Source organism: Magnolia sinica, chromosome 16, assembly GCF_029962835.1.
Source record: "Magnolia sinica isolate HGM2019 chromosome 16, MsV1, whole genome shotgun sequence".
NCBI classification, from domain to species: Eukaryota; Viridiplantae; Streptophyta; class Magnoliopsida; order Magnoliales; family Magnoliaceae; genus Magnolia; species Magnolia sinica.
This window is the reverse complement of record NC_080588.1, coordinates 11,453,280-11,479,336: the sequence shown is the minus strand read 5'-3', so window position 1 is coordinate 11,479,336 and position 26,057 is coordinate 11,453,280. Positions and strand designations below refer to the sequence as shown.

Sequence of the window (26,057 nt, the reverse complement as noted above, 5' to 3'; positions counted from 1 at the left end):
ATGTTCGAAGGCTTCAGATGCGTCTCATGTTGCTCGTCTCTTTTTTGATGGTGTGGTGCGTCTCCATAGGTTGCCTAAAACCATAGTGTCTGATCGTGATGTTCAATTTACTAGCTATTTTTGGAAGACATTGTGGCACATTATGGGAACTCGTTTGCAATTTTCTACTGCTTACCACCCACAGACAGATGGTCAAATTGAAGTGGTAAATCATAGCCTTGGAAATCTTCTACGTTGTCTAGTGGGTGAACATGTTAAGACTTGAGACCTAATTTTACCAACTGCTGAACTTATAATGGGTCAGTTAATAGGTCTATAGGGTTGAGTCCTTTTGAAATTGTAAGTGGTTATAAACCTAGAATGCCCATAGATCTCTTACCTATGTCTGTTACCCAAAGGTCTTCTGAGTCAGCCGATGCATTCGCATGCCATATTCATGATTTGCATACCCATATTAGACAGCGGTTAAATAAAAGCAATGATGATTATAAAGTTTCAGCTGATTCTCATCGTAGAGTGTAAGAATTTCAAGAAGGAGACTATGTAATGGTGCGAATAAGGCCAGAGCGATTCTCTCAAGGATCTGCAAAGAAATTACAAGCGCGTAGTGCTGGACCATTCAAGATATTACAAAAGGTTGGGTCCAATGCGTATCGGGTTGACCTTCCACCTGAAATGAGCATTAATCCAACTTTTAATGGGGAAGATCTAGTCCGTGCCCATACTCCCATTGTTGATACATCGTCCATTTCATGGCCTTTTTCTGAGTTTGCTACTCAACCCCTTCCACCCCCTCCTCCATCCATTACCCATAAAGACGCAATTGAGGAAATCTTGGATGACGAGATAGTATCCACGAGAGATGGGGGTTTCTAAAGGTATCTTGTCAATTGGAAGAACAAACCATCGTCTGAATCTACGTGGCTGTCGGGCGACGCATTGCAGGGTATTGATCCAGATCTACTCGAGCGCTACAAAAGTTTCAACTCGTCGGAGTCGAGTTTTTCTCACCCGAGGGGAATTGATGCGGACACAAGCGCATTCAAGGTGTACCAACGAAGAAAGCGCCAACCACAAGTGCCATCCTTATAGATAGGCGACTATTGAGGAGCTGAAGACCTTTCACATGTGATTGGACATATAGAAGACCCCACTCAGGGAAGACACATGTGAAGGAAGATTGGAGAAAGAAGACCGAGCGCCCAAACTTTCTTGTACTTATGTTATTTGCGCGTTTTTGACTTAGTTAGGGGTCTTTTAGTAATTTTATGTCTTTATTTGCTTATTCTAGGTGTATTTTAGTAATTTTATGTCTTTATTTGCTTATTTAAGTAGGCTAAAGTCCTAAACTCGAATTTCAACTATTGATTAATGAAAAGCAAACCCTTTGGTTGCCTCCTTCTTCTCTTCTCTCTAATGGTGCTTCTTCTCTTCCCTTGATCTTCTTCTTCTAATTTCTTCTTGTGCCCCTCCAACTTCTTCAAGGTAATAATTTTCTTCCTTCTATTTTCCAGTTTTGGCTAATCCTTCTTCGATCAAAATCTTGAGAACCGATCTAAACCCTAAACCCCCAAATTCTCAAATCCCTAATCCGAGAAGCTTCTTGGTTCTTCGGACTAGTGATCTTCATTGATTTATTGGGTGTGACCATGCAAGATCGGGAGGTCTCATCCCTCGCCGGATCCAACCTAAGTAGTAATTGAATTCCATAATCCATAGTTGTAGTGATGGCCTGCTCCATTGCATGTTTCCTTTATGATTTTCTCAGTTATGATGATTACTGTTTTAATTTTAGATAATTTATTCCTTTTATTTCCGCTGTTTCATTATGTCCATGAGCATGCATCATAATTAGGGCTGTCCTGCGTCAACATATATTGTAGAAAAGGCATATGGTTGGACCTGTGGGCCCCACAGCCCAATTGGACACTCCAAAACTGGCTCCCTGACTCATGTTTGCTAGTTGGGGTCCAATTTGGACATCCGGTATACATGTGTTGTAGGTTGCCTGGGTGCATTAAGTTTCTACATTTGGAAAATTGTTTTCGTTCTTTCTTTTTTATGAGGGCCCATTTCGATTTGTTCAAATGAAACTGTGGAGATGCATTTCCAGGGAAGCACTGTATTCCTTGCATATGTGAATCCTAAAAATGTCCGATTTTGGTGAAAACTGATTTTCTCATTTTCATTTCTACAAAAAAAGCATCGTTTACATTCCATTTTAAGACCTAGTACTTTCATTTACCATTTCCATCTTGGTAAATGCCCGAGCTCATTAGATGTTAGCATTTGCATGTGCCTTGTGCCACCGCCTAGCTTCAAGCACACCGCACATGCAACACGTGTCCCTGTACATCTTGAAGTGTCCCAGATGTGCCACATTGCCAAATATGCTACATCTGCAATGTGCCACCCTGCCATTGTGCTAAGTGCCAAGTGCTAAGTTAGGGAAGAATCTCATTCTCAGCTATGCTAGATTGATGCATGGAAGATGATGTTGCCTAGCATGTTGCCAAAAACTGATTGAGGGCATAAAAAAAGGAAGTGCCCTTCTAGGTTATCCATTTCAAACATCACATTCCAATGGATGTCCACACTAATGCTCTGATCAAATTGTTTGACGGTACTTTGGGAAACCTGGGGCTGTTGGTTTGTGTGGAATTATCAGAGATCATCGGGATACATGCACATACGATTATGATCTTGGGCCCAATCGATCATTGGAGTTCTAGTTTTGATGAGGCTACAACTTTGTTTCCAGGCATTAAGATGGTCACAAACTGTTAGCTTAGCCCGCTTTTGGTGGAAGGTAAATGTGCAAACGCTATCAAATGGGCCAAATCTGCCCATTGCCTGTGGACATTTTTTTTTTTTTTTTTCTGTAGTTGCAAATCTGATTGATGAGTTCAGGCTCTTCAAAGATTTGTGTACGGACATCACTCTCTTTCTCACACGTTCATTGAGAGGTGAACTCCAAGGCAGATTTGCTGGATTAGCAAGGAGTTATCAGGGACTCTCTTTGCATTGGTAACTGGTTATACTTTGTGATTGTGTTGTGGGGTGGGCTTTTTCGTGAGTGTCTTGGTGCTTATGTGCTTGTTTGCCCTTTTTCTATTTTGCATCTTTTCTTCTCATTCAATAAAAAAATCCCAGTTTGAAATCCAAATGCCTTCGTGTCTAATGGTGTTACAATCCAAAATGAATGCAATGAAATTGTTTGATAGATCCACAGGTGGATCAATTGAGGACATTCCTGTTTCATTCATTGGCGGAACTACAGAAAAGTTTGACGATGAAACGATGGTGAATTAAAAATTGAGGTGGAAGAAAAGATAATTGATGACTCCATGATTATATTGGCAAATTCTAAGGAGAATGTTGATATTTAGCTGGATGCATTAACCCACACAAACAGCAACCAGAATATGCAGATCAGAAACTTGTGAAGTCATGAAGCTGATTGCAGGTGAAGGAAGAAGCTACGATTGACTATCCAACGTCTAAGGCAAGCAACTCCAGGCCAAAGAAAATGTCGAACTTGATGCCCAGGACATGGAGTAGTCAAAGAGAAAGAAGAGATGGATGCACTAACCCATCCAAACAGCAATTGGAGTATGCGGATCAGAGAATTGAGATGAGAAAGATGATGTGGAGAAGTCAGAGTGAAGGAAGAAGCTTCCATGGATGATCCAACATCCAAGGCATGCAATTCCATGCCAAAGAAGAAATGTAATCTGACCGACGCCTAGGACATGGAGAACAACAAAGAGGCAAAAGTGGCATACTTACAGTAAAAAAAAGTCTATCATTGACATGTTGGCTTCATCAACTCCTACCAAAGCCTATAAAGGCGCAAGATAAGGTAGAACATGGCAATGTTTCGATGCTGGCTCTAAACTCATGAATGAGCTCTTTCCAAGCCGATGGGAATTGACGGAGGAGTCTCTAAACTCAAGGATGGCATACTTACCATGTTTAAGAGTGAAAAAGTCTATCATTGACATGTTGGTTTCATCAACTTCTACCAAAGCCTACAAAGGCACAAGATAAGGCAGAACATGCAATGTTTCAATGCTGGCTCTAAACACAAGGTTGAGCTCTTTCTAAGCGATAAGAACTGATGCAAGAGGGTCTAATCATCCAATGGGAGACCACAAGATGGTTCCATTTTTGTTTAATCAAAGATCAATCCCATTTGAGGGCCTTCGATTAAATATCCAGTCATTTAGGGTGCATTTGGATTGTAAGTCATTTTGCATCTACTACTTATGAACTAAACCAAAATGTCCAAGATGAGGTCCCTTAGTTTATTTTGTTTGCGGACATGGTAGTGTTGGTTGACGATTAGTAGAGGGGCAAATGCTAAACTGGAGGTCTGAAGGAAGGCTGTAGAGTCTAAAGGCGTAAAAATTAGCTGAAAGAAGATGAAGTTTTTGGAATGCAACTTTAGTAGAATCAGTTACAGGGGTGAGGCTTTAGGAAAAACCAAAGAATCTTCCCATCAACGGTCTCCTTTGCTGGACACTATTGAAGGCGAGGAGGAGATCATCAAGGAGATGTTCGTTCTGAGAAGCAGCCGTCATCTCGCTGAGAAGAAGGGATCACTGGCAGGAATCGTTACCATTAACAAGTTGGTGGAAGAGGAAAAGTTGGAAGCGGCCAACTGGGGCGTCTAAGGTGGAGAGCTGTGGAGATCAAAGAGAAGTTCTACTATCCTGCATAGCAGGAAACGACGCTCTCAATTGGTGTAGCATAGGAGGAATACAAAATAGGCAGAGGAGAAGAAAGGCAGAAGACGACACAAAGGGAAAGTTTAGTTGATGGGGTTAATTTAGTGGATGGTCTAGATCAATATGATCAGATCATTTGCCATGTGATCAATATGGACCATCAATTTTCCTATGCATTGAATGGATGGTTAGTATTGTCCAATGGAAGTGATTTTTTAGAGGGATGAATAATCAAGGGTGGACGCACATTGTGGATAGCTTAGGTCAATGATCAGACCATTTGCTATATGATCAATAAGGACTGTCCAATTCCCCAACCATTGAATGGACGGCTAAAGATCATTCGTCAGAAGTGATTTTTTTTTAGTGGACTGTCCAGGGTGAAACCATATGATGGATGGTCTAGGCCAATCATTTGACTGTTTGTAGTATGATGAATATGGGCGCCCATTTCACTAACCATTGAATGGACTGTTTGGGATCTTCCAATAAAAGCGATCTTTTACCAGATGGGTGATTAAGGGTGAGAACCACATGATGGACGGTGTAGATTAATGATCAGAGGTATTATGATCAATATGGGCTGTTCATTTCCCTAGCCGTTGTAACATGTGCAAATTTTTAGCACATGGTCAACATCTAACCCATGTGTCCGTTTGATCGCATGATATACAGTTTATATTTGAGAGTTGAAGTTGATTAGGTGATACAGTGCGGCACACCCGTTCATTTACTTTGGATGCTTCTCAAATAAATAAACATTATGATACATGTGATTCCTAACTTGTAAGCCAACTAATCACTGACATTATAGTTTCCGGAAATTACAATGCCCAATTAGGCTATTTAGGAGACTACCAAAACAAAGAAATTATAATTGCCAGCAATTGCAATAACCAGGCATAACCATACCTAGTAATTGAAATATCCAAGGATGCACATGCCCCCAATCCAAATGACTCCCAAGTATGAGAATGGTATCCGAAGGGCGACCCCGCTCATCTTCTATATTGTAGTGTTATCTTTGGGTGGGAGCAGTGTTCGAGTTATCGGTGTCGCTACAAGTTTCGCTGGCCGGAGATAACGATATAATATCGTTATCGCCGATAATATCGCCGATAACCGGAAATGCAGGGAAAAAGGGGGAAACATGGAGAAAATGGTGGAATTTTTCAGTGAAACTTCAGGACATGCCTAAATACATATATTTACATATTCAGGAATAAAAAATTTGCAAAAAGAATATATTAAATTAAAAGTTTTCATTTAATGGGGGCCAAAAAGCATGCGTTGTTGTAAGAAATCACTCAAATAGTAATCAAAATGAGTTTAATATAATACAAATGCAAGCTTACAACAATTAAGACATGCAAAAGTAAATAAATTAAAAAAATACACATTTCTGGCCATTTTTCATCCCCACATAGAGTGACGAGGTGGCTCGTAATCATTGTCTGGATCTCGTGGCAGTTGAGAGTAGTACTGTTGCCCAACATATTGGCAGTACTGTTCCCAAGTCATCCTCTGCTCGTACCAATTGAGGAACTCTCTTCTGTACCTCTGATAGTCATCCTCCCCAAACTGTACGAGTACGCCTAGACGTGGGAATTGCGTGACATACATCGATGGCATTTCCTGAGCAGGGTACTGAGGGAACAGATCAAGTCTAACCCCTACTCTTTGATAGTATTGCTGCCAGTCGTACGGGTATCCCGAATATCCACTTGTCAAAGGGTCATGACTTGAAGAACTATCTTCTGGCTGCCTGTACTCATGGGTAGATGAGCGTGATTGAATGTCAGAGCTGTCACGGCCATACCCATGATATCCCCCATGAGCATAAGGTGGGATAGAGGTGGAGCTCCCCCGATCTGAACTTATGTCCATAGATGACAAGCTGCGTGTGAGGGCATCAGCCGCGGCGCATCCGGCTTTCTTCTTCGAACGACGTTCGAACATATATGTGGGCTCCGATGCTCTCGCCCTGGATGGTGGACGAGATCCATGGTCCATGTCCTGAGTGGCATGGTCAAAGCTTTGCTCCTCAGTGAACTGGCCAACGGATCGTTGGCTCTGAGCCGTCGTATATCCCCCACCACTGCCACCCCTACCCCGAGAGGGCCTCCTAGCTAGAAGACAAGTTTTGGTTCAGAAAAGTGGCCCGATAGTCAAGAAAAGCCCACCATGGGATCTCATGATCGTGGCCCACTCATCGGATTGGTTTTATATTTTAGGTTTTGCTTATTATTATTATTTAGAACATCGTGAACGCTTTAGATTTCCTCGTTTGATTTTTATTTTAGTTTACTTAATCGCAGTAATAGGTGTCGCACATGGTGCGAGTTTTGGGTATAGGTTTTCTCCTATAAATAGGCACTCCTTGTAGTTCTTTTCATTCATTGAAGTTAATAAAAAATTCCTGCTTTATTTTTCTGCTCTCCTCGTGAGTTGTGGAAGAATTCAAAAGTGGGTGCGAGCCCTCCCTTTTCGAAGGGCTAACTACCGTGGTACGAAGCCACATCGATCCCAATTCACCCCCATCTTCCATCATCTTTTTTTCCATCTTCCCCCACCATCCGTACTTTGAATTAGTCCTTTTGTTACATTAGATTTCTTCATTGAAGTAGGTTTCCAGATTTCGGCCCACAGGCGAGCTGAAACTTCGGCGGAGCACCACGCACAAACCGTACATTGGATCGAGCTGAAATTTAGAAATTTTGGAGTCCATCCCTGGCTGACCAGGGCCAAGGTGGCCTTTTTCTGAATAGTGAGCCCCACACACGTGCGGCCGGGATCACATGCACGTCCGTTTGGGCTATTGTTGTTGTCCACAAGCGGGATCATCTTTTGGCTCAAGTTTTTATCCTCTTTTATCCTCTCATAGTCATTTTTTCATGAATCCTAACCCTATATTATATGATCCCTAATTGATTTGCCCCTTTTTATCACCTTAGGGTTCCTTGAATTGAAATTAGGGAATCCCTTGGATTAGGGACTGATTTTTATGCATGAGTAGTTGATTTTATTTCCCTTTGACATTGTTTAGTTTATAATTTTATTGGTCCAGTCCTAGCCTGTGTCGGCTTGGACCCACATAGATTCCCCTTTAATTGAATGTTTGGATTTTCATGTGGGATGTGGAATTTGTGTAATTGTTTCTAAATTGGTGTGATCTAAGCCTGCAATCTCGCATATCATATTTAATTTTCCATGTCCTGAGTGGCATGGTCAAAGCTTTGCTCCTCAGTGAACTGGCCAACGGATCGTTGGCTCTGAGCCGTCGTATATCCCCCACCACTGCCACCCCTACCCCCACAAGTACCACCTATACTAGTGTCGGTGCCTCCGTCCCCTCTCTCATCACCATCGTCATCGTCGTGGTCATCATCATCGCTGTCGTCGTCATCCCCAGGACCAGTGTTGAGTGGGGGTTGAGTCTCATCATCATCATCACTCACTACGACTTGATGATGGGGTGGGGGCCGTGAAGATGCTTCCTCACCCTCATTGGAACGTGCCGAACTCCTCACCAAGGGATCAAAGGAGTCTGTATCCGCCTTTTGTTCAGATACTACCTGATCAACGTCGATACCTAGAGCTGCTGCTCCCTCGGCTACCTGTGGAGAAGGGCCTCCCTCCGCATCATCTAAATCAGCTGATTTGACCCACTCATAAAGTGGGTCTTCATCATCATCACCTATCTGTGCCATGTTACCTATAGACAACAGGTCCAGTGGGTCCTGATTTTCCTCCATGTCTCGATCTACCCTCAACTGCCTCTCTCTTAACTTCATATTGTAGTGGCAGTAAACGAGCTTTTGTAGCTTCTCATATGCCAACCTGTTCCTCTTGCTGGTGTGTATGAGTGACCATGTGCTCCAATTCCTCTCACACGGTGAGGAGGATACAGTCTGTGCGAGAACACGGACTGCTAATAACTGCAGTGCGGGCGTGTCGATTCCGTACATCGCCCACCACTCACCTATATATCCATAAGGAGCTTAGTTTAGTATGAAGTTTAAACGAAAAATGCAATTACCTAATTATGTTACCATACTTACATGGCATCATCGTTTCAGTCGATGCTTTTGCTAATGCAGATGAGAACGTACCCCTCGCATCCCTAAACCGCAATAACTGTAAACACAGATTCACAGGTCATTATTTTTAATCACCTATATTTCTAGAGGTTATAAGGAAGAAAATTTATTGCATTACCTGGTTACCGAAATCTACATGCGCTGTTGATTCTGGGAACAATCGTTCGAACACCTCGTGGACAGCCATCGTCAAATTTTGATTCTCATGGAGCCGACGTTTGTAATGAAATTTGGGATTCAGATAGTATGCTGAAACCCAAATATTAGTTGCTCAGTTGTATTAACATGCAAACAGAAGTGATGCTTAAGGTACTCAGTTGTATTAAGAAACTTACCAGCTTGGTGGAGTGGATGCTCGAGGGTCCTGGTCCATCGATGATAGATGATACTGATCACCCATTGATACGAACTGGGGATTGCAGTCATTATTCCTTCTCTCATAATTCTCATAAGCTCATACATTGACCCCATCGAAGGCCACATCTCATTATCTACGGCTCGTAGGACCTTGTACATCGGATGCAGAAAGGAAACAACGTTGTGAACTTTTTCCCAGAAGGAATCGGAAAGCACTATCTTCGAACAGGTCTTTGCACCATCGGTCTTCCTCTGATTCCACTCCATGTATTTCTCGGATCTGAACAAATTTCTCAGACCCACGCGGTGCCTATATAAGCTGTCGAGTGCAATGAAGTTCGTGGCGAACCGTGTCGTGCCTGGTCGAACAATGTCCCCTCCACAACACTCACGCATTGCAGCCAACAACCATGAGTGATTGTATATAAAGTTTGTCACTCTCCTCGCATCCTGGATAGTCTTCTTGACAGAATCCCTCTGGCCTATCTCCTCGAGCATTAAATCAATGCAGTGTGCCGCACACGGGGTCCAATAGAGATTGAACTTCTTCATCAATTTCTTCCCCGCCTTAACGAACGCACTGCCATTGTCCGTCACAACTTGGACAACATTATGGGACCCAACCTCTCTAATCACTCTTTTTATGAGAGCATATATGTATTCGTGCTCTTTTATTTTGGCCGATGCATCAATGAATTTGAGGAAAACTGGTTGTCCTCTACAGTACACCATGAAATTGATAATGGACAATTTCGTGGGTCCCGTCCACCCGTCACACATGATTGTTACCCCGTACTGCTTCCAGTTTGGCTTGAGTCCACGTACCCAAGCTTGCATCTCCTCGTGCTCCCGATCGAGGTAGACGCCAAGAATCTCCTGTGGCGTGGGAGGCTTCACGCCGGACCCGGCACGCTGCACCTCCTCAATTATATTTTTAAAGTGAGGACTGGCTGCTGCATTTGCTGGTATATGGCTCGAGATGAACCACCTAGATATAGCACCACCTACTTTCTCCCTAAGCCCCTTGCTCCACATATTTTTTAATCTTTTTTGATTAACACCTGCGATGGATGCATCTGGGACACGAGCGCTTTGCGTCCGTTGTATGACATGCCCGCTGCCTCCCTCAAAACGTCTGCTAGTCCCACCAGTCTCATGTCGGGACGTCCCAAACGACGGCCTACTCTCATTAATCCGTCTTCTTTGCTCCCTCTCCCACTCTGAAGCCCGAGACTCATGAATCACTTGTCTAAAATTACTCCTTTCTCGAGCCGTAACACAATCATCGGGGTATGCGATCACCTCATTGTCGTCGTCATCATGCTCGTCGATAGCACCTACGCCCCGTCTAGTGCCTCGTAGCTCTTCCCTCATATCCCTCTCCCAATCATTTTGTTGCAGCTTGCGTGACTTCGCTTCAGTCAACACTCTTCTCATCTCCTCTCTCACTGGCCTTGTTACACTTGGACAGTCTTTCACGTTCTTGTATCCCCTTGCTAAATGTTCTTTTAGCCTAGACACTCCCCCACTCCGTATCACTTGGCCGCAATAGTTGCATATGGCTCCATATTTATTCCCCTCCACTGGCCGTCCATGTTTCCACCCTATGTACCTTGCTCCTCCTTTTCCCGATCCAGACGACATTGTGCTCCCTAGTAGTATACAAATTTGCAATAATCGACAAAAAAAAGTGCGGATGGATTGAATTTTACTTTATGAATGCATGTGCATGTGCAGCCCCAGCCTCATCCACGACAGTGCGGTCCTGATTATGGGGCCCACCTTGATGTATTTATTCTTCCATCGCAAGTTTGATGCATGGAGCATTCACATTTGGCCCACCATATCAATGGCTTAGATCACTGAATCATGGGCCTTACTTGTACAAGTACCAACTGTAACCTGAACAAGTCAGGTTCCTAAATCGAGCATATTGCTTCATCCTTCAAAGCTATTGATGAAGCATTAGATCTAGAACATTGGTAACTGAATGGATGGATGATCCAGGCCAATTAGAGGGAGCGTCCACAAATTCAATGGCAATAACAAGTTCTCTGATCAAATACTGAGAATATCCGACAAGTATCGAAAATGGGCTATGGACCCTCAATAACAGGTCCCAACACATGAACGGTCCAGATTTTCTAAACGTGCACACGTGTAAAGAGATGAGAGCTGCTTGATGGCAAAGATAAAAGCATTTAATCAGGTACTATACAGCTAAAGTGCACCATACTACCAATAGATGCTTAACACTTTTTCCCTAATCGGGTCCCACCGTTGAAACATTTATAAGGCCCACCATTATGTATTTTTTAGATCCAACTTATTCATAAGTTAACATAGAAATAGATGAAGTGAAAACAAAAATATCAGCCTGATGGGAAACTTCTTTGGCCTGGGGAAGTTTTGAACGGTGGATCAGTCCCCATTGTTTTATATGGTGGGGTCCACTTGAACTTTAAATCTATCTCATTATTTTTCTCATGCCATAAAACTCTCTCTCTGAATGGATGGACGGTATGAATTCAACACATGCATCATGGCAGGGTCCACAAAGCTTGGTGACGTCACTTCAGTGACGCCCTGGAACAGATTGGCTACTCCCCCTGAAACCAGCCATTGGCTGGTGGTCGGTGCTCTATGGGGCCCACCATGATGTATGTGTGTCATCCATGCTGTCCATATATTTTTATATATCATTTTATACATGATAAAAAAAAATGAAGTATATCTATCTCAAGGGGACCACATTACAGGAAACAGTGTTGAATGAATTTTGACCATTAAAAACATTTTGGGGGCCATAAAAGTTTTGGACGAAGCTGATATTTATTGTTTCCCTTCAGCTGGGTCTTTATGACCAAACCAACAGATTGGATGTCAAATAAACAGTACAGTGGGCCTTAGGAGGATTTTAATTGTGAATATCCATTCATTATTTTTGTCCTGTGGTGTGGCCCACCTAAGATTTATATTCCAATCATTTTTTGTATCAAGCCCTAAAATGATCTGTAAGAATGGATGAACGGAATGGATGAAAAACATACATCATGTTGGGGCCCACAAAGCACCGCCCACCAGCCACGGTGCAGGTGTCAGGGGGAGTAGCCAATCCGTTCCCAGCGCCCCTGGCGGATTCGGATGGTGTACCCCCGGGTACCCTAAGCGTATTGAGTAAACTCTGTGGGGCGCACCTTCATTCATGCATTTTATCCAACCCGTTCGTCCATTTTACCCGATAATTTTAGGGCTTTAGCCAAAAAAAGAAGCCTATAAAAATATCTTGTGGACCACACCAAAGTAAACAGTGTGAGTTGAACTTCTACCGTTGAAAAGTTCTTGAGGGCTACAGAAGTTTTAGATCAAGATGATATTTGTTTGTTTCCCTTCATCCATATCTGTTAGATCCTATGAACAGGTTGGATGAAAAATAAACATTACCACGTGCCTTAGAAAGGTTTCAACAGTGAAAATAAATATTTCCACTGTTTCACGTGGTATGGTCCAGTTGAGGTGTGGATATACTTCAATTTTGGTCTCAACGCCTACAATGATCTTTAAAAACGTATGAACGGCGTGGATGAACCACATGCATTTATGGTGGGTCCAACAAAGTTTACGGTATGGTTTGCATCTAAACATCACTGTTGAAAGGTTTCAACGGTAGGAATTTTCCAAACCACATTTTCCTTTAGTACGGCTCACTTGAGCTTTGGATATCTTTCATTTTTTAAAGGAGTCCTAAAATGAAATCACAAAATCGATGGACGGAGAGGATTTCTTACAAACATCACAGTGGGCCCCACCTGCCCCACCTGAGCTAGTGGACGGTCTTCGGCAGGAAATCCGCGTCCCTGGTCCGCACGTTGCGGAAAGGGATTAGGCTACTCCCCTGCCGTGTTCTGTGGGCCCCACCATGAGGTATGTGTTTCATCCATGCCGTCCATCTATTTATATAGATAATTTTATGATATTTAGAAAAAAAAAAGGTATATCCCAATCTCAGTTGGACCACATTACAAGAAATAGTGTTGAATGAACCATGACCATTAAAAACTTTTTGGGGGCCATAAAGATTTTGGAACAATCTGATCTTTGTTTTTTCCCTTCATCTGAGTTTTTATGAGCTAATTAACGGATTGGATGTCAAATAAACAGTACAGTGGGCCTTAGGAGGATTTAAATGGTGGATATCCATTCACTACTATTTTCCCGTGGTGTGGCCCACCTAAGTTTTGGATCTACCTCATTTTTTGGTTAAAGCTCTAAAATAATATTTAAAAATTAATGGACAGAATGGATACAACAGATGCATCGTGGTGGGGCCCACATAGCACCAGCATGCACCCAGAGCCCAAGCCGCCCAAGCTCGTGGTGGGGTGGTGTGCAACCCAGTGAGGTTGCACCGTCCAAGCCCACCTGTGGGGTCCACCATGATTTATGTATTTTATCCACTCCGTCCAACAGATAATTTTAGGTCTTGAACCTAAAAAATAAGTATATCCAAACCTCAAGTGGACCACACCATAGGAAACAGTATAAATTGAACATTTACCGTTGAAAATATCTTGGGGGCCACAGAAGTTTTGGATCAAACTTCTATTTTTTTTTTCCCTTCATCCATGTCTGTGTGATCTTATGAACGGTTGGATGAGAAATAAACATCACTGTGGGCCCTAGAAAAGTTTTAACGGTGGAAGTCATTATTCAAACTGTTTCCAATGGTGTGGTCCACTTGATCTGTTGGTGCCATTAAATTTTGGTCTCAACCGTTAAAACAATATGGAAAAACGAATGGACCGCATGGATAGACTAGATGCATTCTCGGTGGGCCCCACGGCGTTACTCAGTACGATAAGAGCGTACCGCGTAACCGAGTACGCATCTGCCCGCGGCCCTCCCGATCCCCAATTCGTGATAAAAACCCCAAATTCCCTCTCCCCTTTCGAAATTTTTGAAATTTCATTCCTTCCCACCGATTTCTCCGAGATTTTCTACCCGAAAGTCTCTCTCCCTCATCCCAAATCAAACAAAACCTCTATTTTTGTACAAGATCTCGGCCCGCAAGCTGTTTCCGCAACTTGCAGAGGATTTTTCGACGAAAAAAGAAGATATTTTTAGGGTTGAATCTTACCGGAAATGTCGATCTGCACTCAAGAGCAGCTGAACTCGCGTCTTCCTCCAAATCCGGGCGAAAAAACAGGTATTTCTTATGTTTTTTGTGATTTTTTCGCTGACAACCCCCTCTTTTATTGATAAAAGTGGGTTGGTGGCTACAGTTCCCACCCGTGGTTGGTGGGAACAGTGATATGTCGTCCTGATCTTGAAAATATCGATAATATCGGCGAGATTTCGGCGAAATCTGGAAACGAAACGAAATATTGGGGTTTCGGTGTCGCCAGTGCAGCGACACCGAAATTATCGGCGATATTTCGATAATATCGCCGACAATTTGAACACTGGGTGGGAGAATATCTCTAATTGAATCAGTCCTTGTGAGCTTTCTGGCTGAATTCTATCCTTAAATGTTCGGTTAAGGTCACTGGCAAAAGTTGACTATATTCAAAAGCAATCCCTATGAAATACAACCAAGACACAAATATCATTTGGTGGTGTGGGAAGATATTTGTAACCCAATCAGGTATGGTTGCCCAGGCCTAAAAAATGTAAAGACAACCAATTTAGCTTGATTGGGTAAGTTGGGGTGGAGAGTGGGAAACGGGGGAGTCTTTAGGAGCTTTTTTAGGGGCATAGTATGGTGCAAGCGAAAATGGGTGGAATGTCTGTTGATCTTGCAGTGCTGGTTTTTTTATTTAGAGTTCTGATGTAGGACAATTAACCACTTGCTCTAAAAGCTCGAACTGTTAGAGTATGACAAATTAATCCATTTATCTCATAGCCCAGGCCCCACATCTCATGGGTTAGGACCTCGGCCGAACCCCCTTCATGGGCCCTAAATCACATGGGCCGCCCACCCCGAGTGTGTCCTCGCATCCCACGGGCTACCCCACTCGAGCCTGGTGTGAAATGCGCATTAATCAGCCCTGGTAAGGAGTCTCGAACACGAGACCTCCCTCGTGGGCCCCAAATCGCATGGGTCACCCACCCCGAGTGTGCCCTTGCATCCAACAGGCGACCCCACTCAAGCCCAGTGTGAAAATGCTCCTGCATTAATCATCCCCGGTGAGGAGTCTCGAACATGAGACCTCCTGCTCTGATACCAATTTGATGCAGGACATGAAAATTAAATATGATATGCGAGATTTCTGGCTTAAGATCACATTAGTTTAGAAACAATTACACAAATTCCATATCCCACATGAAAGTCCAAACATTTAATTAAGGGAAATCTATGCGGGTCCAGGCCTACACATGATAGGGCTGGATCAATAAAAATTATGAACCAAACGATACTAAAAAATAAGAAATAATCATCCACACGTGCATAATAATCAGTCCCTCATCCAAGGGATTCACCAATTTCAAATCGAGGAACCCTAGGGCAAAAAAAGGGGCATGAAATTAGAGATTTGAGTAATTTAGGTTTAGGTTTAAGGATTTTGGGTGAAAGCAGAGTGAAAGAGAGGAGAGAGATGAACCAGAGAAGTACCGCACGCGTGGACAACAACAATGGCCTAGACGCATGTGCGTGTGATCTCGGCCGCACGTGTGTGGGACCCACTATTTAGAAAAAGGCCACCTTGGCCCTGGTCGGCCAGGGAGGGACTCCAAAACTCCCAAATCTCAGCTTGATCCGATGTACGGTTTGTGCGTGGTGCTCCGCCGAAGTTTCAACCCTCCTGCAGGCCAGATTCTGGAGATCTGTTGTAAAGAGAAAAATGGCTGCAATATAAGATGGATTTGAAGCGTAGATGATTGTAGGAGAATAGAAATATGGATGGAAGAAGGTGGGAAGTATGGATGATAGAAGATAAGGGCGGATCAGGATAGACGTGGCTTCGCACCACGGTAGTTAGCCCTTCGATGAAGGGAGGGCTTCGTACCCAATTAGGCTTCACAACTCAGAGAGTAGGAAAACGCAGAATTTTTATTAATATTCAATTAATGAAAAAAGTTACAAGGGATGCCTATTTATAAGAAAACCCTATACCCCAAAAACTCGTACCATTTGCGCAACCTATTACTTGGCGATGAAATAAACTAAAATAAAAACCAAACAGAGAAATCTAAAGCGTTCACGATGTTCTAAATAATAACAATAAGCAAAACCTAAAATATGAAATCAATCCGACGTGTGGGCTACGATCATGAGATCCCATGATGGACTTTTCTTGACTATCAGGCCCACTTTTTTTTTTTGAACCAAAACTTGTTTTCTAGCTAGGAGGCCCTCCCTGGATGTCGTCATCGAGCCAGATCGATGGTGGGGTCCTTCTGCGTATGTACGTGCGTAGGGGTGGTGGTGTGAGTGCGTGTGTGCACGTGATGTCCCCATCAATTCTTCCCGGCTGTGAAGATTTCGCCACTACCGAAATAAAACTCCTGAACCACTTTAGGATGTCAGGATCAAGTCTCTGAAGCTCCTCAGTGAGCCACGTGCTGTCTGAAGCCGGGCGTGACTTCCATTTAATCAGGTACTTCTGAATCCTGTCGTCCGACATTGAAACTATCTGATGGTCCAGGATATCCTCTATTTCCTTTTTGGGTGTGTGAAGGTTAGGTACGGGAGGTAGAGGCTGGGAAAATGGGTCGGGAAGGATAGGTATGAGAGGTAGAGGCTGGGAAGATGGGTCGGGACGGGTAGGTATGGGAGGTAAAGGCTGAAAATGGGTTGGGAAGGATATGTATGTGACATAGAGGCTGCGAAAATGGGTCGGGACGGGTAGGTATGGGAGGTAGAGGCTGAGAAAATGTGTCAGGACGGGTATGTATGAGACGTAGAGGTTGGGAAAATGGGTCGGGAATGGTAGGTATGAGAGGTAGAGGCTGGGAAGAAAGGTCAGGAAGAGTAGGTATGGGAGGTAAAGGCTGGGAAAATGGGTAGGGAAGGGGCCATGCTTCATGGGATAAATATGGGGAATGAGGACGGGTAGGCGAAGGGCCGGACAAAGTATTAGTGGTCCCCTGAAAAGTAACTAGATCCTTCACGTTGAATGTGGAACTAATTCCCATAGAAGGTGGAAGATCTATCTCATACGCATTGAGACCGTTTCTTTTTATAAATTTGAAGGGTCCAGCGCTACGTGTGTGTAACTTACGAACGGCCCCTGGAGGGTACCGTTCGGGCCAGATGCGGACTATCACAGAGTCCCCAATATTGAATTCTTTGAAACGTTTATGTTGGTTTGTAGAAAATTTGTAATGTTCATTACTAGTAGTGATCTTCTGCCTGATTTCTTGATTCCATGAATGAATGTGATGCGCAAAAGACTCCGTAGGCTCTGACACTCTATGGGACAGTGATATAGGGACAAGATTAATAGGTTTCCCAGGTTTATAAACAGTAACGACTTCAAAAGGACTTAGACCTGTGGACCTATTGACAGAACTATTGTATGCAAACTCGACTATGGGTAGTACGGCGTCCCATGTCCTGGTATGCTCCCCTATTAAACATCGAAGTAAACTCCCTAGGCTCTTATTAACCACCTCAGTCTGGCCATCGGTTTGAGGGTGGTAGGCAGAAGAAAATTGGAGCCTTGTATTCATCATGTGCCATAGTGTCTTGCAAAAGTTACCATGAATCTCACATCACGGTCAGACACTATGGTTTTTGGTAACCCATGCAGTTTGACGACCTCACTAAAGAATAGCTTGACAACATGAGAGGCGTCGGAGGTCTTAGAACAAGGAATGAAGTGGGTCATTTTAGAGAAACGGTCCACGACAACAAATATGGAGTCATGCTTTCGAATAGTCTTGGGAAGTCCAAGCACGAAGTCCATACTGATGTCCTGCCAAGGGATGAATGGGACTGACAAAGGTGTATATAATCCTGTATTCTGTTTCCTCTGCTTTGCCAGTTGACAAGTACTTCATTGCCCTATAATTTTGGCCATGTCCCGCTTGAGGCTTGGCCAATGAAATCTATCTTCCACCAGGGCAATGGTCTTGTCACGACCGAAATGACCTGCAACCCCTCCTGAATGTAACTCCCAGACAAGAAAATCGCGAAGGGAGGTGCGTGGTATGCACAAGCGGTCACTCCTAAACAAATATCCGTCCAAAATCAAATACTCACTGTCAGCTCCTGATGGACTCTCTAATAAAGACGTATACACAACCCCAAAATCTGGACATTCAGAATACTCTTCTTGGATGCGCTCAAGGCCCGTAACTTCAATGCTCATGGAATTGAGTAATGCGACTCGACGACTCAACGCGTTGACAGGCTTATTCTCTACACCGGCCTTGTGTTTAAGCATAAAAGTGTACTCTTGAAGGAATTGAACCCACTTAGCATGCCTGGGGCTTAATTTCGTCTGAGAGTTAAAGTATCTTAAGGCCTCGTGATCTGAGAACAAGACGAATTCTTGTGGTAATAGGTAATGTCGCTAATGGCGTAGTGATTGCACTACCGCGTAGAATTCCTTGTCATAGGTGGAATATCTTTGCTTCGCCTCATTCAGTTTCTCACTAAAAAAGGTGATAGGGTGCCCTTCTTGGCTAAGTACTCCTGTGCCGACACCTGACACGTCACATGCGACTTCAAAAGCTTTTGAAAAATCTGGAAGTCGCGTGACTGGAGCTTCGGTCATCTTGACCTTTATCTCTTTGAAGGCCTTCGAGGCGGCCTTTGTCCATTGAAACTCTCCCTTTTTTATGTAGTCCGTGATGGGAGCCACAATGGAACTGAAGCCTCAAATAAACCGCCTATAAAAAGTTGCTAAGTCATGAAAGTTGCGCATCTCATGAATATTGCGAGATTCAGGCCAATTAACGATGGCCTTGACCTTCTCGGGATCCGCCGATATTCCCTTAGCTAACACAATAAAACCTAAGAAGATCACACTACTAGACAAGAACGCGCACTTCTTTAGGTTGGCGTACAACTTCTCGGCCTTAAGGATCCCACAAACTTGCCTCAAATGGTTGAGGTGTTGCTCCTTAGTCATGCTATAAATCAAGATATCATCAAAGTATACGACCAAGAACTTCCCCATGAAGGGTCTCAACACTTGGGTCATCACACGCATGAAAGTGCTTGGGGCATTAGTTAACCCAAAAGGCATAACTAGCCACTCATATAGCCCATCCTTTGTCTTGAAGGCTGTCTTCCACTCATCACCAGGGCGTATATAGATTTGGTGATACCCACTTTTGAGGTCGATTTTTGAGAAGATAGTAGCATTGACCATCATATCTAGCATGTTATCAAGATGCGGTATGGGAAACCGATACTTGATTGTGATTTTGTTGATGGCCCTACTATCAACACACGTCCTCCATGAGCCATCCTTCTTAGGTGTAAGAAGGGCGGGCACGGCACACGGACTCATGCTCTCTCGAATGAAACCCTTCTCTAGGAGTTCATCAATCTGCCTCTTCAATTCAGCGTGTTCCTTCGGATTCTTTCTGTAATGCGGGAGGTTTGGTAGAGTCGCCCCAGGGATTAAATCAATAGCATGCTGTATATCCCTCATAGGGGGAAGCTCATTCGGTAAATCATCAGGAAAACATCACGAAACTCATGTACTACTTGAATGGCCTTAGTGGGTAACTCTACGCTAGTCTCTGGTACACTCCCTAGCCATAAGGGCGTATATCATCGAGTCTGCCTCCGTCTCTCGCTCAAAGTCTTTGGCATTCAAAATATGGAGCGGTTTGGATTTGGACTTCGACTCCTTCATTTCTTTCGGGCCACTCACACCACTCTGCGTGGTGAACTCTTTTCCAGTTGTATTCTTGGGTGGCAGAGGATTTAGCTTGACCTTCTTGCCCTCAAACCAGAATGTACACACATTTGAACAACCAAATATGGTAACATCCCTGTCATAGAGCTACGGCCTATCCAAAATGATATGGCCCACATCCATAGGAACAACATCACACCAAATTGTGTCTTTATATGATCCGAACTGAATAGGGACAAGACAGCGGTGCGAGACTGGAATGGATGTTTCATCAACCCAGGAGACTCTATAGAGCTGAGGATGGGCTTCCAGCTTCAAGCCCAAACGACTCACAGTGCTAGTCGATGCCACGTTGGCACAACTACCACTATCCACGATCATCTTACAGCTCTTTTTTCCACATTTTGCATAAGTGTAGAAGATCGTATTGTGGCGCCAGTCATAAGTGCTCTTGGCTTGAGCCAGGGCGCAATGCACAATTGTGAGGGTCACAGACTCTTGTGCTTCCTCTTCCTCATCACTAGGGGTTCCGACTGGCTCATATTCCTCCTTCTCACTATCACTCTCTGGGGGCACTACTTTTACTTACCCATCAATAAGGAGTACTTTGGTGCCCTCTCTCATGCCGCACTGGTGAGCAAAATGACCAAACCCTTGACACCTAAAACACCTAGTGTCCCCACTTCCACGTGAACTAGACCTGACAATCTCTTAACCCTTATCATCCTTAGGTCTGGGCTGAACATTAGGGGAAGGTTTGTTTTGGAATCCCGTGTTAGGTCTAGCCCCAGAGGGGTTGGCCTTGGCATCGGATTCGCGAAAGTCAAACTGCCTTCCCACAGATGCTCTAAGGTATTGCTCGACATCTAACACTACTTGGTACAACTGTTCGATAGTGTTTATGTCTTTGGCAAGCAATTCTCTCCTAATGTTAGGACGGAGGCCTGTTTTAAAGCGAGCAAGGGTGAGTACGGGGTCCTCATCAACCTCACAGCGGGTCAAATACTCTTCGAATTTCTCAATATAGTCAGCAACACTCATGGAACCCTGTCGAAGAGACTACCACTCCTCAATCAACTGCAGGCGATAAGAGAAAGGGAGGTACTTCTCTTTCAACGTTTCTTTCATTTCTCCCCAATGGACTATTGGGAGTTCTCTCGCTCTTTCTTTTTTTCGCTCACCTGTCACCCAAAACCTCTTTGCTTGACCCACAAGCTTCATCTTGGTGAATCGGACTCGTCGAGCATCCGACATATCATACCACTCAAAATAGTGGTCTATATCCGCCAACCAATCTAAAAAAGCTTTAGGGTCTAAGTGGCCATCAAAAGTAGGGGCATCTACTCTAACTCCCTTGAGGAGTTGCGCATCTGGGTCATATTGGTCATGATGTCCCTCATGGGGTGGGTGCACAGGTGCGCGCCCATGACCAACTCTTTGGCCGCCTCCATTCCTTGGTCTAATCTCCTGATCACCTACCTGAGAATGGGCATATTTCCCAATGGTGGGGTTTGCCCTGAGGGAGGCCTCTATTTGAGTAACGCGATCATCAAATTGGTTAAGGCGTTGGTCTATGCGTTGTTCCAAGCGCTTAGACATAGACTCAACCTGCTAGGCTAAGTTGGCCATTGATTCTTGTAGTTGCTTCATGTTTAGAGTAGGGTGCAAACCAAAACCGCGACCTGTACGTGTGGGCATACACAGGCTAACTCAATCCTAAGGACCTGCTATGGCAACTATATGCATCTAAAAAAACTAAATAACCCTACGGGACTATATGAAGGAGACTACACACTGTTACTAAAATTCAGCTACATATATCAGGGACTATGGTTTTCTAGCACCTATATATGATGGATTGGATGCATGAAGGACTCAAATAAACTAAACCTTAATTATGTGGTAAATTCCCCTACAAGAACCCTAGTCTCTGATACCAAATTGATGCAGGACAATTAACCACTTGCTCTAAAAGCTCGAACTGTTAGAGTATGACGAATTAATCCATTTATCTCATAGCCCAGGCCACACATCTCATGGGTTAGGACATCGGCCGAACCCCCTTCGTGGGCCCCAAATCACATGGGCCGCCCACCCCGAGTGTGTCCCCGCATCCCACGAGCTACCCCACTCGAGCCCGGTGTGAAATGCGCATTAATCACCCCTGGTAAGGAGTCTCGAACACGAGACCTCCCTTGTGGGCCCCAAATCGCATGGGTCACCCACCCCGAGTATGCCCCTGCATCCAACAGCCGACCCCACTCGAGCCCAGTGTGAAAATGCCCCTGCATTAAGTTCTATTTTGTATGCTCAATTTTTCTTCTCTAACAATTTCAGATTTAGAGTAGGGGATGGTTTACAGTGTGTTTTTGGCTAGACCTTTGGTGTGTGGATGTGCTTCTGTGCAAGAGGCTTGATATTTTGTATTCGCTGGTTGTCAATAAAGGGGTTGTAGTCAATCAGTTCTTTGAGTGTCTAGATGGCAATTGGCAAGGTACTATGGTGCCTCTCCTTCCACCAGAGACGGTGAAATCTTCAGTCCATCTTGGCTGTTGGATCTACTGAAAGATGATTTCAAGTGGGATAAAAGAAAATGTCTTTAAGTTTTATTTGGGTTATTGGTTGTTATTATAATGACTTCTACGGAAAAGGATGACTAGCTGAAGGTTTTTCATTTGGTCAAGTCAATGAGTTGAGCAAAAACTTTGGCCTTTTAGCTTCTTCTTCTTCTTCTTCAGCTTCTTCTTCTTCTTCTCTTTTTAGTCTATATAGCTGAAGTAATTAATGCTTTTACAATGCGTGGCCGAAAAAAGAGTCAATGAGGGTTTGGGTTAAATTAATTTTCCAAGATTGAATTGATATCAAGTATTTACATGAAATTTTATCCATGAGTGCTTGTTTTTGTGACTTGGAACTTCTATTTACTTTGATGTAGGGTCTATCGTATTTGCACTCAATTTACAAGGTCCATAGAGACATAAAGGGTGGAAATATCTTGCTCACCGACCAAGGAGAGGTAAAACTTGGTAAGTAAATCTCAATATGAACGCACTTGACATAGTTATTGGCAAAAGAAAGTCTATGTTGAGTGCCTCATCATTTTCTTTGCAATATAGTTTAGACTAGAGCTGGCAAGTCAAAAGTCATTTACCATTTTAGAATCTAGAAGATGTAATAAATTCTGAAATATTGAAAATGGCATTTCAGATTACATAAGGTTTTCCCTCTTCTTCAATGTACATTTGTTTCAATTGATTTTTTATTTTTTTATTTTACTCAAGGAAAAAAAAATGTTATGAGATTTACATTTCTCGCGAGTATCTCTCTCTCAACTCTTTATGCTACATTGATGTCATGTGATACTTGTATGCATAATTGAATTTACTTCATTGAATGTGCTGTAACTTGAATCTGATTGTAGATTCTTTGGACGACTTTATTTGAAGTTTATCTCTTTCCAACTTTCCATTGCAGTATTTCTGTACTGGGGCAACGAAAAGAGAAAACATCTATTGACTTTAGACGAGTGCAATCTAATGACTGCTTAACAACAAATATAACTGAATAAACCCATTTGTAAACCTGCTTCAAGATCTTTTTTTGTAAGAGGATTCCTGATTGATTCCTAAAATTTTTGGGAATGCCTAAAACAATTTTATTTATTTATTATTATTTATTATTTTTTATGGATAACGACAATGCATAAATTATCGACTCAAAACTCTGCATGATCTTGGAAAAATTGTTTGCTTGTGTTTCTCAAGAGTTCTTTTAGGGTTCTCTTACACAACATGATTCCTTTTTATTTATTTATTTACATTAATTTTTTACTATTTCCGAAGTGTTTACCAGCCATTCCCAAGTAAGTTTGGTGTCTCACATAGCTGTCTTATCTCTTTCATATTTACTGGATTGCCTTAGTTTCCCATAGTTGAAGCCGTGATCAAATCAAGTGTTGTTGTTGGTGTGTTTTTAGTGGCCTCTATTAGTATTTGGATATACCATTTTCTATGATTTGTTGAGTTAATTTTATTTTATTTTTTTTTTCCGGAGATTTTATTTTGGTCACCAAATGTTAGATGTTGATGTGTCTTTAATAAAAGGTGTTCTATAATGGTAACAATGGTCATAACAACCACCACTGTTACCGTTACTATTGAACAGGATGCCTTAGATCTGCCTCCCAAGCTGCTGCAGGAGCAGTTCGGTCGATCGTGGGCTATTGACAGTCGACCGTGACTATCTATTGAAAGCTCGATCGACTGAAGGTGCGACCGTTGGATTGCACAGTTTTATGCAAATCAGGGTATTTAAGTTTGGTTTGGATTAGGGCTTTTATAATATGTTCATATTACTCTCGGAGGGCAAGGGTTTGCGAGGTGAGAGGGTTTCCAATATTTGTAAGGGCTTGGAAAGGGTTTTCCAAGGGTTGTGCATCGCAAAGGGAGATTGGGTGATCCTGTAAACAAAGAAGGTGAGTGGTGTACTTTAAGGTTTTGATTATAGTTGAGATCTCTGTTGCTTTCTGCCGTGGTTTTTTCCCACAAGGGTTTTCCATGTAAAATATCATTTGTTCTGTGTTTGATTACTTTTGGTTTGGTCATCTGCTTTATTATATTGTTCTATCTTCGTTTATTGTGATTTTGCAAAGTGCATGGATTATCAGTGGTGTTAAATTCAAATTTCTAATACCTAGGGTTTGATCTGGGTTTGTTGTGGCTCGGGTTTACATCGTTGTGGTGTGATAAGGAGTTGGTTTACTCCAACAGTTACGAGACGGGCCGTTACGACCTTCTTTTATTTTTTATTTTTGGAAAAACCTGTTTCGAGGCTGTTATGGGCCGTAAACGGGACCATTATGGGGTTGTTGTGGGCAATTTTTCTGTTATGGCCGTTTTGGCCCAATAACGTGTAACGGTTATGGCCGTTACCATTATGTAATGGCTGTTATGTTCCGTTACGGACCCTCTTTGTCGTTCTTTCTTTACTTTGTACGATTACCCTTTCCTATTATATAGGTTGTGTTTGGTTGCACTAAATATCATGATTTTTTGTTAAATTTCATTATTAATCAGTCTAATTTGGTGAATATCATGAAATTGGTGCAACCATGCGCAACCTTGATGAAAAATCTAGAAGTACTACATGCTATGCAGCTTATGTCTCATGCTTCAGAGGCGTGAACTCTACACTACATGCTATTCACTATTTAAAACACTGGCATTGACCAATGCATGGATGTAAATGGGCCTTTTGCTAACAAAAGTTGCGAGTGTATCTTGCCATATTTACGAATTATTCAGTAATGGTAACGGCCAGCGTAATGATCAGCCATTGAAATGTTACGTTATAGGCTGTAACAATCGTTACAACCCTCGCAAATGTCCTCTTTTTTTTTTTCTTTGAAGAAAGAAATGTGAAAAAATATTAGAAATTTTTTTTAAAAAAAAAAGAAAAAAAAGAAAAAAAAAAAGAAAAAAATGAAAAGAAAAGAAAAGGGAGGAATCCAAATATGCGTTCTTTTATGGTTTTAAACATGTTTATGATGGTTTAATGGCACATTCTTTGGTAAGGATATTATCTCAGGCTACTTGACAATATTATTAATTTGAGAGGCTTAAATTGACTTCAAAACTCCTATATTTAATTTTCTAAATATCTAATATACGTGATTCAATATAAATAAGATTATATGAGTATGAATCTAATGATGAAACAATTATATTGATATTTATATCACTATTTTACCGCAAGCAACCATAATATGCCTATATAAGTCCATAAAATGTTAATGCATGAACTATGAAGTGAACTCATAAGTAATAGAGTGATGTCAAATGACAAAGATAAATAGAAAAACATTACTGCCCACATCTCACTAATGCATATCCTTAACCATTTGACATCATTTCCCTCAAGAAATTCGAGGAAAAAATTAAAAATTAAATTGGGATGAATAGTTTTAGGCCAATTTAGGGCCACTCGAATATCCCCAAAACGGGCTGAAATTCTTGCAATTCATAGGTTTATCTTACTAATGCATGTCCCTAACT

General features: G+C 42.6%; 1 protein-coding gene across 3 annotated transcripts in view; it reads left to right on the top strand.

Annotated features, from left to right (window-relative positions):
- The window catches only part of LOC131229794 (serine/threonine-protein kinase 1), a 126,020-nt gene that overhangs the window by 31,532 nt on the left and 68,431 nt on the right, over positions 1–26,057 (top strand). For all 3 annotated transcript variants that reach the window (XM_058225813.1, XM_058225812.1, XM_058225814.1), the window contains exon 5: positions 22,940–23,030. In XM_058225813.1, the coding sequence (XP_058081796.1) occupies positions 22,940–23,030 (91 nt within the window). The remainder of the gene's footprint in view (positions 1–22,939; positions 23,031–26,057) is intronic.